Source organism: Mustela lutreola, chromosome 2 (genome assembly GCF_030435805.1).
Source record: "Mustela lutreola isolate mMusLut2 chromosome 2, mMusLut2.pri, whole genome shotgun sequence".
Classification (NCBI taxonomy): Eukaryota; Metazoa; Chordata; class Mammalia; order Carnivora; family Mustelidae; genus Mustela; species Mustela lutreola.
Window position 1 is genome coordinate 102,483,177 of NC_081291.1, and position 17,629 is coordinate 102,500,805.

Genomic DNA, 17,629 nt, shown 5'->3' on the forward strand with positions numbered 1-17,629 from the left:
AGGATGACACTAGTTAATACGTAAAAAGTGCTTAGGATACTACCTATACATAAGTGTTCATGTTAGTATTAAATATTAGTCTTGAGTATTATTCTTTTGGAGGTGAGGAGGTGAGGAAAGTAAGACTCAAAGAAACCAAAATGATTTGCCCAAAGTCATATGTCTAGCCAATAAGAAAGCCCACATCTGCCCTAGGCAGTCTGTTCCCCTAACACCATCAAGATCGCCCCTGTTAAAAGAACCATGTACCCAATTGTCCCTCTAGGCACAGGCTTTCTAGCTCCTAAGTGACCGCTGGGTCAGCCAATGGCTTTGCAAATGCAATGAAGACAGTGGTCCATACCTTAAACCTGGATGATCAGCAGATCACCATCCTGAAACTGATTCATATAGAGACACAAAGACAAAGTACAGTGTGCAAATAAGTGAGAGTGGACACAATAGACCAAATTAGAGAATACCAAACATCCTTTTGTCCATCTTGAATATAACTGTATCTCTTATAACTAAAAAAGTCCCTGTTTGGCCCATATTAGGTGCTTAATAAATACTTGTTGAATGAACAAATAAGAAAAGAAAGAGGATAGGACAATGGTAAACACTGAGAGAAGACAGTGGTTAAATGAATAACTACAAAACAGTATAGAGACATAGGCACAGAAAAAAGAAAGTGAGTGGTCTGGAAGAAGTTAGCAGAAAATGCTCATGCAAAAAACTCCACAATAACTCGGACTTCATAAATTTGTGCTGAAACTTACCTCTTCATTATCAATGAGATAAATGATGGGAAAAATACCACTTCAGTAAGGATTTTAAGAGTATAAAAAAAGAGTACAAACAGGATTATTCATACATGAAGATACAGAAACAATTAAATTTTATTCTTATTTTTAATCGACACAGGCGTCCTAAGAATCAGGAACAATTTTTTAGCCTGATTTGTACTAATGAATCTCCTTAAAAGGAGAAAAGACACTTTTTTAAAAAATCCATTTTTGCATTTTATTTTAAATTTTTAAAGGGGGGGTTGTCCTTCCTGCAATTAGTTTGAATTAATTTACCACAGCTAGTTGAATAATTCTGGTTCTCTCTCTATTAAGGGACTGCCAGTCCTACATTTTAGGTGTTGGCCGCTCCCTTCACCTTCTGGCGTACTCTGTCATCAATCTTACATGGAACAGTTGTTTGGGGGACTTACCTTTTTTTAAATCCAGGATGTTTTTCTTTTTAATTCAGAATGTATGAACTTAAGTTACAGTTATATCTCAAAGGGAAAATTTGTGTTGGCTTTTAATCCTATAGTATAATTTTAAGTATTTTGCTTTTAAAAACAGGTTTAAGTTACAACTGTTTATATAAAAGCCTTAATTTTTATGGTCTTCAATGAAGTTTTTCAAAAAGTGAATCCTAAGTCTTTTCACCTTATTTGAAAGTTCTTTTGTTTGCTTGTTTTTGTTTATATATAGAACTTAGAACTTTATCTTTTCAGTCTGAATCAGCAGAATTCAGCCAACTGTACTGGCTAGAACCTCCATTCTATAGCTACAGTGTATAGCCACAGTGAGAATTCACATTCTTGTTTTGATCCTGATCTTAGAGGAAAAACATTCATACTCTCACCACTAAGCATAATGTTAACTACAGGTTTTTCATAGATGTCCTTAATAGGATTCAAAAAGCTCCTTTTTACTCCTAGATTATGGAGAGTGTTTATCAGGAATAGAGATTGAATGTTATCAACTTCTTTTTCTATATTTACTGAGATGATCAGATTGTTTTCCTTTTGTAGTATGTTAATGTAGTCAAATGTTAAACCAACCTTGCATTCCTATGATAAACTCTACTTGGTCACAGTGTATTTTCCTTTTTGCAGATAGTTAGCATTTGGTTAAGAAATTTTGCTTCTACATTCATGAGAGATATTGGCCAATAGTTTTATTTTTGAGTACTATCTTTATCTGGTTTTGGTATCTGAGTAATACTGGCTTCAAAGAATGAGTTAGCAAGTACTGCCTCCTTTTCAATGTTCTGAAAGAGTTTCTGTGGAATTGATATTACTTCTTCCTGAAATATGCGGCAAAATTCATCAGTGAAGCCAGCTTGGGCCAGTTTTCTTTGTGAGAAAAATTCTGAACTGTAAATTCAATTTCTTTAAAACTTATAATGCTGGGGCACTTGGCTGGCTCAGTCAGGTAAGCATCTGACTCTTGATTTTGTCTCAGGTCATGATCTCGGGATCATGAAATAGCCCTGTTTTAGGATCTCATTAGGTGTGGATCCTGCTTAAATTCTCTCTCTCCCTCTCTCTCTGTCCCTCCCCCACAGCTCTCCATGTACACATGCATACTCGCTCTCTCTCCTAAAAAAAAAACAACACTTATAGGGCTATTCTGGTTACCTCTGAAGACAGCTTTGATAGTTTGTGTCTTCCAAAGACTGTATCTCAATTGTTAAATATACTGACATAAATTTATTTAGATTATTATTGATTAAATTGTTATTAATATTCTCAGACTATCTGCAAGATGTTTAGTGATCTCACTCCCCTCATTATTTTTGGAATTATACATCTTCTTCCTTTTTTTCTGTCTATCTGGGTAGAGATCAACTGATTTTTTTTTTTTTAAGATTTTATGTATTTATTTGACAGAGAGAAATCACAAGTAGATGGAGAGGCAGGCAGAGAGAGAGAGAGAGAGGGAAGCAGGCTTCCTGCCGAGCAGAGAGCCCGATGCGGGACTTGATCCCAGGACTCTGAGATCATGACCTGAGCCGAAAGCAGCGGCTTAACCCACTGAGCCACCCAGGCGCCCCAGAGATCAACTGATTTTACAGATCTTCCAAAGAACCAGTTTATGTTTTAGTGACTTTCTCTCTATTTTCCTGTTATCTGTTTCACTGATTTTTGCTCTGATCTTTATCATTTCCTTTCTCCTGCTTTATTTGAATTTACCTTGCTTTTCTTTTTCTAGTTTCTTAACTTGGAAAGTGGGGTAACTGTTTTGAGACCCTTCTTCTCTTCTAATATAGTAATTTTAGTGTTACAAATTTCCCTCTAAATGTTGCATTAGCTGTAGCCCCCTCAATTTTTATATGCTATGTTTTCATTTTCATTTAATTAAAAAATATATTCTAACTTTCCTTTCATTCCTTCTGAAATGAATAGGTTATTTAGAAGAGTGTTACTAGTATCTGAGTATCTAGATTTTCCAAATATCTTTCTGTTGATCATTTCTAATTTAAATCCTCTGGAGTCAAAAAATATATACTTGGTTTGAATATTTTTAAATTTGTGGAAACTTGTTTTATGATCCAGAATATGGTTTATATTAGTAAATACTCTATGTGCCCTTAAAAAGAATGTGTATTCTACTGCTATTGGCTTCAGTGTTCTATAAATCTCAATTAGATCAAGTCTGTTGATCAAGTATTATTCAAGTCTTTTATATCCTTATTGATTTTCTACCTACTTGCTCTTTTAACTAATACAGAAACTATGTTGACCTTTTCTTATTTATCCTCAGACTAGTGAAAACCTCATTATGGTTTGACATTACCTGACAAATGCAACAGTATTAGTTTAAGGCCCATACTTAAAAGACATAGTTTGAATATCCATTAAAATTCAGGGAGTTGGGGTAAATTGGAAGGGGAGGTGAATCATGAGAGACTATGGACTCTAAAAAAAAAAACTGAGGGGTTTGAATTGGCGGGTGGGTGGGAGGTTGGGGTACCAGGTGGTGGGTATTATAGAGGGCACAGATTGCATGGAGCACTGGGTGTAGTGAAAAAATAATGAATACTGTTTTTCTGAAAATAAATAAATTAATTTAATTAAAAAAAAATTCAGGCCCTCTACAAAACACTGGGGATAGAAAAAGGAATAAATCTTCTTTAGAAGAAATGTGCCTAATCTTAGGTATAAAATTTCTAGCCACAAAAATTCTGGGTGCTTCCTTTTCTGGATAAGATATTTGTACTGCTCTTACCGTCTGCCTACCCTTTTTTCCCTGTCTCATTTGAGGTTAGAATTGCTATGTCTCATTAGTAAATTCTCAACATCAAGTATGCTCAAGGTTACCTTGTTTCAAGATCCCTGCTGCTAGATACCAGCTTCACTGGGAAAGTCATATTTGGATATGTGAAATCCCTTTTGATACCTCCTCTTTTAAACAGCTTTTTAAAGATATAATTCACATACCATACAGTTCACCTATTAAAGTGGTTTTTAATATATCTGCAGAGTTGTACAACCATAACCATATTCAATTTAGAACATTTTCACCACATTAAAAAAAAAACTTCATATCTTTAGCTATCACTCCACCCCCTTCACTCCCCCATTAGTAAATAACAACAAATCTACTTTCTGTCTCTATATATTTGGATATTTCTGGACACTTCATATAAATGGAATCATAAAATATGTGGTCTGTGTGACTGACTTCTTCCACTTAGCATGTTTTCAAGGTTCATCCATGTTGTAGCATATATTAGTACTTCATTCCTTTTTATGGCTGAATAGTATACCATTATATGGATATAATAATTCATCCATTAATCCAAATGAAGGACATTTAGCTTGTTTCCACTTTTTGATTATTATGAATAGTGCTACTATAAACAATTGTGTTAAAGTTTTTTTAAATTCAATTCTCCAACATATAGCACATCATCATTTTCAGATGTAGGGTTCAATGATTCATCACTTGCATATAACACCTAGTGCTCATCACATTCCATGCCCTTCTTAATTCCCACCACCCTGTTCTCCTACCACAATCCTCAGCTAGTTTCTCAGGGTCAAGAGTCTCTCATAGTTTTTCTCTCTCTCTCTCTGGTTTCTTCTCATTCAATTTTCCCTCCCTTCCCCTCTGATCCTCTGCATGATTTCTTATATTCTGCATATGAGTGAAACCATATGAATATTGTCATCCTTTGATTTATTTCACTTAGCACTTAATACCCTGCAGTTCCATCCACATCAGTGTAAATGGTAGGTGTTCATCCTTTCTGATGGCTGAGTAATATTCCATTGTATATATAAACTACATCTATTCATCTGTTGAAGAACATCTTGGCTCCTTCTGCAGTTTGACTATTGTGGACATTGCTACTATGAACATTGGGGTACAGGTACCCTTCAGAACACTACATCTGTATCTTTGGGGTAAGTACTAAGTAATTCAACTGCTGGGTTATAAGCTAGTTCTATTTTTAACTTCTTAAGGAACCTCCATACTGTTTGACAGAGTGGCTATATTAGCTTGTACTCCCACCAACAGTGTAAGGGGGTTCCCCTTTCTCCACATCCTCACCAACATTTGTTGTTTCCTGTCTTGTTCATTCTAACTTAATGGCTAACACTAGTTAGCCATTCTAACTGGTTTAAGGTGATATCTCATTGTGGTTTTAATTTGTATTTCTGATGACAAGAGATGTGGAGCATTTTTTCATGTGTCTATTGGCAATTTGTATGTCTTCTTTGGAAGAATGTCTGTTCGTGTCTTCTGCTCATTTCTTGATTGGGTTATTTGGGTTTTTCTGGGTATTGAGTTTGATAAGTTCTTTATAGATCTTGGATACCAGCCCTTTATCTGATATGTCATTTGCAAATATCTTCTCTCATTCCATAGGTTGCCTTTTAGTTTTGTTGACTGCTTCCTTTACTGTGCAGAAGTTTTTATCTTGATAATGTTCATCAATGAACCCAATAGTTCATTTTTGCTTTTGTTCCCCTTGTCTTTAGAAATGTGTCTTGCAAGAAGTTGCTGCAGCTGAGTTCAAGTTTTTGTGTGGATATAGGTTTTCATTTTTCTTGGGATGGCACATAAGAGTAGAATTTCTGGGTTGAGTGGTAACTCTATTTTTAACTTTTTGAAGAAGTGTCAGAATGTTTTCTAAAGTGTCTGCACCATTTTACATCCCTACCAGCAGTGTATGGAGGATTCTGATTTCTCTACATTCTCATCAACCCATTATTATCTAGTCCTATGCCTTTTATTATGAAATCTAGCCTCTGTGCCTTAGCTCCTCTTTACCTATCTACTTTATGTCCCTCTGTTCTCTAGCACATACACAAATTTTAAGAAGCTGGTTTCTTTTTTGCCCCCACACCACTTCATATTTATTCCTAACTTGATCTTTGTCCATGCCTTTCCCACTGTTCTTAACACCATCCTTCCTTCTGTCCTCTGCCAGTCCAAATTTCTACCATGCCTCAAGCCTGCATTGAGATTTTTAGTATTCCTTTTTAATTTCCATATCTCCTGAACATAACTGTATTTAGAGCTGATAGCCCGTAAGTTAGAGCTTAACTATATTTTATCTCACATGGTTTGTTATTTCATCCAATATTTAAGTCTTATTCCTTATCTCTCTAACCCATTTGTAAACTCCAGGAGGACTATATTACTAAGCCTTATAGTACTGCAGCCTAGTTCAGAACACATAGTAGATACTCTATAAATATTTATTGTTGATTCATCCTAACAGCATACAAATCTCCCCTTATATTTAAAATGAGTTTTTTAGTGGAAACTTTAAGAAAATGGTTTTTGATTAGCTCCTTCTTCATTCAAATTAAGATTATGGTAGAAATCTCCATCCCAGGCCACTAGAAATGCAAAAGGGTTATAGCCAATGATTATCTTTGAGTCACTTTTCTGCCCAATTTGACCAATGTAGAAGAAAACCGTTTAATTATAAAATGATTGTCCCTGTTCCTTTTCTTATTCACCCACTGACGCCTGGAGAGTTTCACTGCAGAGAACCTATAGACAGAAAAAAGGATAAAGGGAGCTTGATGCCTGGCATAATTGAGAACCAAGGAATTAAACCTGAATAGAAAGTAAATTTATACTAAATACTCTAGCTTTACCACTATATATGTTTTTAAGATTATTCTTCAAATAAGAGTGATGCTTTTTTAAAAATATATTTAATGAGGAAATATTACTGACAAATACTTGCCATGGACCCTCTAAACAATTTCTATCAGAGGCGGGATGGTGTGGTAGGAAGAGCTCATATTTCAATCATAGCTCAAGAACTTCCTAGCTTCTGACTGGCAAGTTTCTTGACCTCTCTATGTCTGTTTCCTCATCTATAAAATAAAGATAATAACAGAGTTGTTGTGAGGATTAAAAGAGATATTGTGTAAAGCATTAGTACAGTGCCTGACACATAGGAAGTATAAACAAGAGGTAGTTCCCTGCCTCTCCACTCTTTTCATCTCCTTTTACACACAACAGAGCAAAGACAGAGTTAGCACAATTGTGGAAATGACCATGGACCCTGTACAATTAGGATAAAACCCTTGCACTGAAAGTAATGGTGGGTATGTGGGATGAAAGTATAGAAGGTTTTGGAAGCTACTTAGAGAAGTTTGAAGCACATTTCTTCTGAGACATGAGAGATCCCCAGCAGGTTGTGGGAAGAGAATGATTGTGGAATGGAGACAGATATTGACCATGTCAGAAAAGTTCCAGGGTGGGTGGAAGGAATGAGGTTCTAAGTACTGCAAAAGAGCATTAGCCTTACAGAGTAGAAGGACTGTATATTCCTCTCAGGGGAAGAAAGCTGTGTCAGGACAGGGTTGTGTTGGGGTAGAGACAAAAGTGACACCACAGATACCACTCTTTATAGGAGGCCAGATCATTCCAAGAGCAAGGAGGAAAAAGAAGGAGAGCTGAATGTATAAAAAAGGAGCAAATCTGGGGTACCACTCTGCAGACAGGATTAAGAGCTCAGTAAAAATTAAGAAAGAAATATAAGATTGATGACCATTGAGGAAAGCTCTGGAGAACACAGGTGGTATGAATCCTTAGGAGGATTCAGTCTCCATCTTTTTGAGGATAGCTTAGCAGTTCTGGTTGCAGAGCAGAAGAACAGGTAGCAAGGAGTAAGGTAACCCCTTTCCTCCATAGGTCTGTACAAAAGTCAGGGCGGCCAGAGTATAGCAGGATAGCAATGAGAACACTAAAGGAGTAAATCACACAGAGAAGGTTAGGTGAGGCACCCAGGGTGCTATGTTCGTGTACATATGTGGTCTGCCATAGACTCTGTCCCCAGACTTGTCCCAGAGTTGTTTTGAGAAAATTCAGGTAACTCCTGAAAATAATCTCATTACCGATGTATTAAAAAGCAGTGTCAACTCTGGAATGGAATGGGACATTAAAGCGGCCCTCAAGTAGTGGAACACTTAAGGTCTAGCTCAATCAGCTGAGTTTGTCATGCACATTAATATGGATAATGGCTGCTAGGCCCCAGTCAGACCATCCACTAGACAAAATCAACCCAAAATTTTTTCCCAGTGTCAAATTAGATGCTGGTTTTTATGATAAAAGGGAGAAGTGCCTCTAGATGTACTTCTGAGACCACCAAACCACAGAATAGAAGAAGTCCATACCAAGGTTTGTAGAGACCCTGTAGCCTCTTTGGCCCAGCACTCTCCTTACAAAAGTAAAAAAACATGCTCAGAGTTAGAGAATGATAAAGCCCAGTGACTTGTGAGGTACAGCAGAAGCAAGCATCCCTACATTCATAGGCAGGACTGTGTCTTAATCTCTCTTGGTGGCTCAGTGACCCCTGGCATGTCCCACATGGAAGGGGCTGAGTGTCCACTGCCTCCTCCAAGCCACATCAGGGGCATACGGGAAGCAAAGCCAGAAGCCTAATGATGCAACAACAGAGCACAGCTGTTAAGAACACAGGCTTTACACCATTTGCTAACTGTGTGACCCTAAACAAGATACTTCCATTTCTATGCCTCACTTTCCCCATCAAAAAAAAAAAAAAAAAAATGGAGGTGACAGTACTATTTGCCTGACTTCAAGAAAGTGTTTCAATTTGAATACCAAGTAAAGCCCATGGCTTACCGGGGCTGTTGCTAACACATGCAAGTACCTTAGTGTAAATTAGAAAAAGTGTCTCTTCCCAAAATATTTAACCATACATGGCAGCCTTGTGGCTTGTACTCAGAATCTTCATTCCTCTTTAGGTCCTGAAGCACCTCCGGCACCTAAACTTTACCAACAATATGGGGGAGCAGGTGACTTTCGATGAATGTGGTGACCTGATGGGGAACTATTCCATCATCAACTGGCACCTCTCCCCAGAGGATGGTTCCATAGTGTTTAAGGAAGTCGGCTATTACAACGTCTATGCCAAGAAAGGAGAAAGGCTCTTCATCAATGAAGAGAAAATCTTGTGGAGTGGGTTCTCCAGGGAGGTATGTGCTCTCCACCAGAACAACAGATGGCTCTACCATGCGCCGAGGAAATTGTGCTCGGCCTTGGGGGGAAGAGGGTTGGGCTTCACCACTGGACTTGAAAAATGGTAAGTCCACATCCTTCAACTCACTAACTGTGCACTGCCAAGGTTCTCTGTGAAATCTATCAGTGTTTAGTACACTAAAGAGGAGAATCCTCAGAACCTGAGCCCCATACCTACTATATTGGAAAATTTATTCTTTATAAATCTGACTCCTTGGCTAAATAGCTAACAATTTTCTTGTCTAAAACTTTCCCCAACTAGTGCAAAATATTTAAGCAAACATAAACATCATTCAAGGCAGAGCCTGGACTATTCACAGTTAGTTCCCTGTCATCCAAATAGCTCAAGATGGACTTATAAATCAAAAGGACAATTTCTTAGAATATATATGGGTTGATGACTTGGGAAAGAGAAAATCTCTGAGAGTACTGTGTTACGATGTTTGAGAGTGCTAATGTGTACCATCCTTCACTATTTCTTCTCCTTTTCTTCCCTCCCCAGGGTCCCAGGAAACTTAGAAATCCTCAGGTCCAATACTGCCCTTTCTATCCCTCTTTCATTAGAAGATAATGCCAGTCATCTTCTATTTGGGTTTTTTTTTTAAAAACTTCTTGTCAAATCAGTTATTTCTTTTCTGTTAGAACAAAGAAATTATATTATTGTTTTCCATGTGTTTAACTTTGTAAGATTTCTCTAAACCATGCAGATAGGTGGGAAGAGAAGGGAAGAGTCTTATTAAGGAGACACTTTGAAAATAGCATGAGCTCTGCCATGTTATCTGACATGATCACATGGAATGAGGCAGAAGTAGAGCTTCTGAAATGATGAAGCAATAAATTAGACAAAACTGTCAAAAACAACCATTTAAGGATCTGGCAGTCAACCAAAATCAAACAAAAGGTGAAGTATCTTTCTAAGAAAAACTAACGAAATTCGGATATGAGAAGTCTAGCATTTTAGTTTCGGGCAGCTCCCCAATTATTTCTAACAATCTGGTTTTATTTCTTTTAAGTTTTCTATGTGGACAATCATATCATCTGCAAATAATAAGTTTTATTGAGTTATTTCCAATATTTATGCCCTTATTTTTCTTGTCTTATTCCACTAGCTATGAACTCCACAATGTTTAATAATAGTGGTGATAGCGGGCATTCTTGTTTTAAAAGAAATGCTTCTTATATTTTCTCATATAGAATGATGTTTACCTAAGAATTTTCTGTATCATCCTTTACAAGTTAAAGATATTTCTTCCTAACTCCTTTCTCAGTTAAGTTTCTAATCATGAGTTCATGTTGAATTTCATCAAATGTTTTTTCTTCATCTATTGATGATCATATGATTTTTCTGCATTAACTTATTAAGGCAGGGGATGACACCTATAGATTTTTCTAATGATAAACTTGTTTGCATTGCTGGCATAAACCCAACATGATCATGATATATATTGTTTCTTAAGTCCTTTGAGTTTGTTAATTGTTTTAGTACTTTTCATCTTTTTTCAAGTGGTGAAAAACAGTTACATTCTTTCCAGATCCTTTCAGATTCCTTATACTTAGTATATAGCTCCAGACTTCGGTGTATTTTTCCTTCCAATAACCAGAACTCACCACTCTTTTTCAGGAGACAACCAGCAGGCTAATGGATCCCACTTTGCCCACAGGCTCAGAGAGGTAGAAGAGCCTAGGAATTTACATTTCCCTAAGATGACCCTTAAAAATTAGTGGTGTGGAAGTATGAAAGCCCTGGCTCCCTTTTCCTCAGGTCAGGAGAGCTCTGAAGAATAACTTAGAGTTGAGGGTTCTCCTGTGGGATCAGGCAGAAGCTAATCTTTGAGGGTCTTTGCTCAAGATCACACCCTTGTTGTCTTCTTACCTTCTGTGTCTGACTTTCTCCATTCTCTTCCCGGTTCCCTTGAAAGAACTTTCTTTATAAACTACCTGTACATAGATTCTCAACTCAGGTCTGCTTCTGAAGACAAAGTAGTGAGATGAGACTGTAATTTCTTTTTTTCTTTTTCATACTGCTCTTGTTCAGTTTTGGAATCAGGGTTACACTGCCCTTATAAGAAAGAGTTAGGTGTTCCTTTCTTTATTTTTTTTTTTTAACTTTGGTAGAGTTTACGTAAGATAAATTCATCTGTTCCTTGAAAGTTTAGTGTTATTTGCCTGTGGTAAACATAGAATAGTGATCATCTCGGTTATGAATATCTGGTGGGGGAGGAAGCAAGTGATAGAGGAAACCATACAGTTAGGTGTAGGTTATTGTCCTGGTCCAAGCTTTTGTTTTGGGTGGTAATCATTAAAAATGACTAAAAGAGATTGAAACATGGATAAATAGTGAATAAATAATAAATAAAAACATGATAGGGAAAAAAACCAAGGATTATGATCAATCAAATTCCATGCACCCTGAGTCCACTAGGGAAATAAACAAATAAATAAAATCTCTGTTACCTGTTACCTGAAACTAATATATAAACTATTGCAGATTTCTTTTGGATAGTAATTGCCTGACATATCTTTCTGATCCATTTACTTTTGACCCCTCTATGCCTGTCCTGCCTTCCTTGCTGAATGGTTACAAGTATCTCAGAAGTCTCCCTATAAAGCCTAAAATAAAATTGCAGGAATTACAATTCACTACAAAGTTCAAAGTCTCATTTTCCAAACAAATTTCTCATCTCAGCATCTCCCCCTTGTAATTGTCCTATCGTGTGTAGGTCCATGTCCCTGTATCTTTTAGTTTGTCTTAAACTACTGTTTCCATGGAAAGTAAACAGGTGTCCCATTCTGAGACTTGGAGGGAATGGAACAGGGGATTATTTAAAGTGGATTTTGGTCACTGTGTGGAGTCTCAACAACTAATCTTTCCAGAATCCCATGAGTGAGTGTGTGTGTGTGTGTGTGTGTGTGTGCATGCACAGGTGCAGGCACTTGCCCATGGACATCTCTCCTTTTCATAAATAACAGGAACAAGGATCTCTGGAGCTTCCTCTGTCTGGAATGGGCCTGAAGTCTGTTGTACTGGTCCTTGTGCACAAACTCCTCCCCTGTACTTACGTAAAAGGAGCTGTGAACCTGATTCCATAGCTGCAGCCCTTCACTTTTGTGCTCTCGGTTCTCCAGGTGCCATTTTCCAACTGCAGTCGAGACTGCCTGGCAGGGACCAGGAAAGGAATCATTGAGGGGGAGCCCACTTGCTGCTTTGAGTGTGTGGAGTGTCCTGATGGGGAATACAGTGATGAAACAGGTAAAGGAACATGCCCATATGGACACCACACAAAGCCTTGTCCACTTTGGGGCCCTCAGGTCAGTGATGTCCCTGAAAGGGCTATGCTGAGCAGGTACTTAGCAGTTTCTCACTGAACAAGGTATGCCTGAAAGTCACATTGGGCCAAGCACTGAGGGGGATAGAAAAGAAATATTAGATGTCTTGTAATACTATAAAAGCTTAGACATCTTTCTTTTACTTTGATACCACTCTTCAACATTGTATTCCTTTTCTTATAGCTCAGGAACCCTGAATAGACAAAGTTCTGTCTGTTCCAGACTACAGAGTTCATAGGCCATGATATATTGCCTGCTGGGTGCTTGGCATTGCATTTGCTGTCTACTTATGCTTTTCCTGTGCCTCAGTTTCTTCATCTATAACATGGGAAAAATAAGCCCATTTTATAGAGTTTGGGAAATTAAATGAGTTAATGTTAGTTTAGCAAGTGGTAAGTTCTAGATAAATATTAAATAAAAACCTTACCTGACATATTGGAGGCACCCTATAAATATTAAATGTAATTGTTGTTATTATTATTATTTCATTTCATCCTCACCACAATAATGGGATTATTGTTTCCATTACAGAGATGACTCAGAGATGAAACTGAGACTCAGAGAGGTTAAGGAGCCTGACCAAATCTACACAGCTAGTAAATGGCAGAGCCAGGATTCCCATCCAAATCGCTGACTGAAAGCCCATGCTTCTTTTACTCCCCAAAACTGCATGCTGTTTGGGACATAGAAGAGACTTAATAAATGTCTATTGTCTGAATGAGTCTGCAGACTCCCTCACTGAAAAGGCATAGATATGGAGTAAGCAAGGCAAGGTCTTTTGTGTGGGATACTCTCCCTTGCTCTAAGAGGAAGTCTATTCTGACATGTCCACAGAGCCCATCCATATATGCAAAATGAGTCAGGCTGAGTGCATATCATTATAGAAAGTGGATGAACTATGCTAGACACCTAGTGTGTAGGTAGCCACCTGTCCAGCAAGATGGATCATTCCCTGCTATAAGCCATCAGCCATCTAAGGAAAACATGTGGCATGACCCCCCACTGTGTATAAAGGAAAAAATAACAGAACTATTATAAATACATGAAATTAAATAAGTATATTATTAAACATAAGTCAAAGTTCAGTGTGTTTGTAATGTAAAAATCACAGTTATTTCATCAACAAAGAAAATTTAAAGTGACCACATCCAATAACCTGTATACCCTTACCACCACACCCAAACTCACAAATTACAGTCTATGCCATACAGTATCTAACTCTTTCCTGGAATAATTTACAGATGCAAGTGCCTGTGACAAGTGCCCCGATGACTTCTGGTCCAACGAAAATCACACTTCCTGCATTGCCAAAGAGATTGAGTTTCTGTCCTGGACAGAGCCCTTTGGGATTGCACTCACTCTCTTTGCCGTGCTGGGGATTTTCCTGACAGCCTTCGTGCTGGGTGTCTTCATCAAGTTTCGTAACACACCCATCGTCAAGGCCACCAACCGAGAGCTCTCCTACCTCCTCCTCTTCTCCTTGCTCTGCTGCTTCTCTAGCTCCCTGTTCTTCATTGGTGAGCCCCAGGACTGGACATGCCGCCTGCGCCAGCCAGCCTTTGGCATCAGCTTCGTGCTCTGCATATCATGCATCCTGGTGAAAACCAACCGTGTCCTGCTGGTGTTTGAAGCCAAAATCCCCACGAGCTTCCACCGCAAGTGGTGGGGGCTCAACCTGCAGTTCCTGCTGGTCTTTCTCTGCACTTTCATGCAGATCGTCATCTGTGTCATCTGGCTCTATACCGCCCCACCCTCAAGCTACCGCAACCATGAGCTGGAGGATGAGATCATTTTTATCACATGCCATGAGGGCTCACTTATGGCACTGGGCTTCTTGATTGGCTACACCTGCCTGCTGGCTGCCATCTGCTTCTTCTTTGCCTTCAAGTCCCGGAAGCTGCCAGAGAACTTCAATGAAGCCAAGTTCATCACTTTCAGCATGCTCATCTTCTTCATCGTCTGGATCTCCTTCATTCCAGCCTACGCCAGCACCTACGGCAAGTTTGTCTCTGCCGTGGAAGTGATCGCTATCCTGGCAGCCAGCTTTGGCTTGCTGGCCTGCATCTTCTTCAACAAGGTCTACATCATCCTCTTCAAGCCATCCCGTAACACCATTGAGGAGGTGCGCTGCAGCACTGCTGCTCATGCTTTCAAGGTGGCAGCCCGGGCCACACTGCGCCGCAGCAACGTCTCCCGCAAGCGGTCCAGCAGCCTCGGGGGCTCCACGGGCTCCACACCCTCCTCCTCCATCAGCAGCAAGAGCAACAGTGAAGACCCCTTCCCACAGCCCGAGAGGCAGAAGCAGCAGCAGCAGCCACTGGCCCTGACCCAGCAAGAGCAGCAGCCACAGCAACCCTTGACTCTCCAGCAGCAGCCGCAGCCACAGCCACAGCCTCAGCCCAGGTGCAAGCAGAAGGTCATCTTTGGCAGTGGCACCGTCACCTTCTCACTGAGCTTTGACGAGCCTCAGAAGAGTGCCATGGCTCACAGGAATTCCACACACCAGAACTCCCTGGAGGCCCAGAGAAGCAATGAGACCCTGAGCAGACACCAGGCATTGCTCCCGCTGCAGTGTGGAGAGACAGACTCAGAACTGACTGTGCAGGAGACAGGCCTGCAAGGGCCTGTGGGTGGGGACCACCGACCAGAGACAGAAGACCCCGAGGAGATGTCCCCGGCACTTGTAGTGTCCAGTTCACAAAGCTTTGTCATCAGCAGTGGAGGTAGCACTGTCACAGAAAACATACTGCATTCGTAAAATGGAAGAAGATGGCCAGTCAGGGAGGATCCAGAAGGGTTTCCTGGGAACACATTCTCTGACAGGAATGAGGAATCACCCCAGACTCCTTTCTTTTGTGGAAGGAGGAATAAAACACACCAAACACCTCATACTTTGTTGAACTGTTTGAAATAACAGTGAATTGACTCATGTTCCCTTTAAAATTAAAAAAAAAAAAAAGAAGAGGAGCCGCGCGACTCTGTGGTTGGCTATGTCAGAGTATTGAGAACACCATAATCAGATTTGCTCCTCACGTCTCTTCTCTGCTCTCGTCCTCTGTTCAATTCACCCAAAAGCCAAGAGATGAAACAAAGGCTGTAAGCAACCCACCTATTCCCTTCTTTTTCCCTTAACACTGAAATGCCTACTCTGAACATTGCAGACACCCTGGCCCAGAGACAAAAGTGTGCAGAGTGACAAAACATCAGGCTGGCCACCACTAAATTTAAGAGTCTGAAAGACAGAACGTCACCAGTGCTGTCCAGCACCTCGACAATGGGAAGAACTTCAAATGTTCAAAACCATAAGGTGAACATGTCCCCTCCTATTTATGAAAACTGTAAGATATTTGGTCTCCTACTTGCTGCTGCTATCATGTAACATCTAGAAGGTTAGCATCCCTCCTGTACAAACTGCATTTGGTCAAGAATATGATAATGATGCCATGTTTAGATTCCAGGATCACAAGAATCACCTCAGATTGCTGGGAAGGGACCCGTGAATCCAATGAGCTGTATCTGTAATTAATATTCTAACATCTAGTTTTATCTTTAAGAAAATGCTTCTGTTATAATAGTTCATGGACAATATAAACTGGAAAAAAAATGTCACAGTCTGGTTAATAAAAGGCAGTATTATTGAGCTCCTTGCCCACCCTTGCCCACCTCACCACCTTCACCGCCATGAACTAAGACCAAGTGAGTCCCAGGGATCCAGAAATTCCCCCCATCCTGCCCCCAAGGCTTTCTGAAGCCGGATCCACACCTGACCCTGTGGAGAATAAGCTTCCAATCATTAACCTCTACCAGTTGCTGGGATAAGAAAGTGTGATTCCAAGAGATGTCTCATAGAACCTTAGCCTGGCACTCCCCCTCCACACACACACACCAAATACCATACCTGTATTCCCTCCAGAAATGGGGATCTGCCTATGGGTGGTTAAAGTGATTGAATGGCACAGCTTCTTCTGAGCATTCAGGGTCTGGAGTCAGAGAGACCTGGGTTCAAGCCAGTCACTTACAAGTTGGGTGACCACAGGCAGGGAACCTTAATTTCACTAAACCCTAATTTCTTTGTCTCTAAAATAAAGGTAATAATCATTCTTTCCCCACAGAGCGCTTATGTGAATTAAACAAGATAATGTATGTAAAGTACTTTAGCATGGTGCCTAGCACATAATAAACACTCAATAAATATTAGTTAATATTATTACTGATACTGCAATTATTTTTTTCACTTGCTTAGAATATAAAACAAAACTTATTTGTTTACCATTCAGATTTTAATGACAAGTCCACTGAGGACAAAATCTTCCTTCATAATAACCCCCAAGAATTCTGGGACCTGGTTCAAGGGATTGGGTCAGTCCTAGCAACACTGGCTCTGGGTGGCAAAGCCAAAAAGTCAGTCAGACCCCCAAAGGTCCCCATGCTCTGCTTCTCTGGTTCCAGCACCAAGGGAAGACGGTCACCAGTTTGGCAGTAGTTTCTTAGATCACTCTAAATGCTGCTCTTAAGGAAAGCCAAAATATAGCAACTAAATCTATGTGAGGCTTCAACTTCACAGCTCTTGATGACTTCTTCCTCTGGCACATTCTAGGACACCGTGTGGGTGCGTGACTGGAAGATGCTGGTGAGGTATCTGCTCCCCAAGCCAGGAAGGGCCCTGGCCTCAGGCCCCACCTGCTGCTCCTGCCCTCCTCATACCACTGAGCAAGGCACAGAGCTAAGTGAAGATTTACATTCAACATTTTACTTCACCTTAAAACAAAAACAAAAACAAACAAACAAAGGTAACTGAAAAGTTTGAGGGCTTGGCTTTTATGCAACAAAATAGCCATGTAGAAACACATTTCGCTGTACAAAATGTCACCCCTTCATCCTTCATCAGCAACATCCATGTTGCTGATCTGGAGGGGGCTCATCTAGAAAACACACAACATTTACATTAAGCTCCATTTCACCAAGTGCTTACAAATAAAACAGTATTTCCCAATATTCTTGTCAGAACGGTAAACTCGACATCATTG

General features: G+C 39.7%; 1 protein-coding gene across 4 annotated transcripts in view; it reads left to right on the plus strand.

Annotated features, from left to right (window-relative positions):
- Positions 1–16,809, plus strand: part of CASR (calcium sensing receptor) — a 76,380-nt gene extending 59,571 nt beyond the window's left edge. For all 4 annotated transcript variants that reach the window (XM_059162819.1, XM_059162820.1, XM_059162821.1 and 1 more), the window contains exons 5-7: positions 9,002–9,232; positions 12,402–12,525; positions 13,844–16,809. In XM_059162819.1, coding sequence (XP_059018802.1) covers positions 9,002–9,232; positions 12,402–12,525; positions 13,844–15,360 — 1,872 coding nt within the window. In that variant the 3' untranslated portion in view covers positions 15,361–16,809. The remainder of the gene's footprint in view (positions 1–9,001; positions 9,233–12,401; positions 12,526–13,843) is intronic.
- The last annotated feature ends 820 nt before the right edge of the window (positions 16,810–17,629 follow it).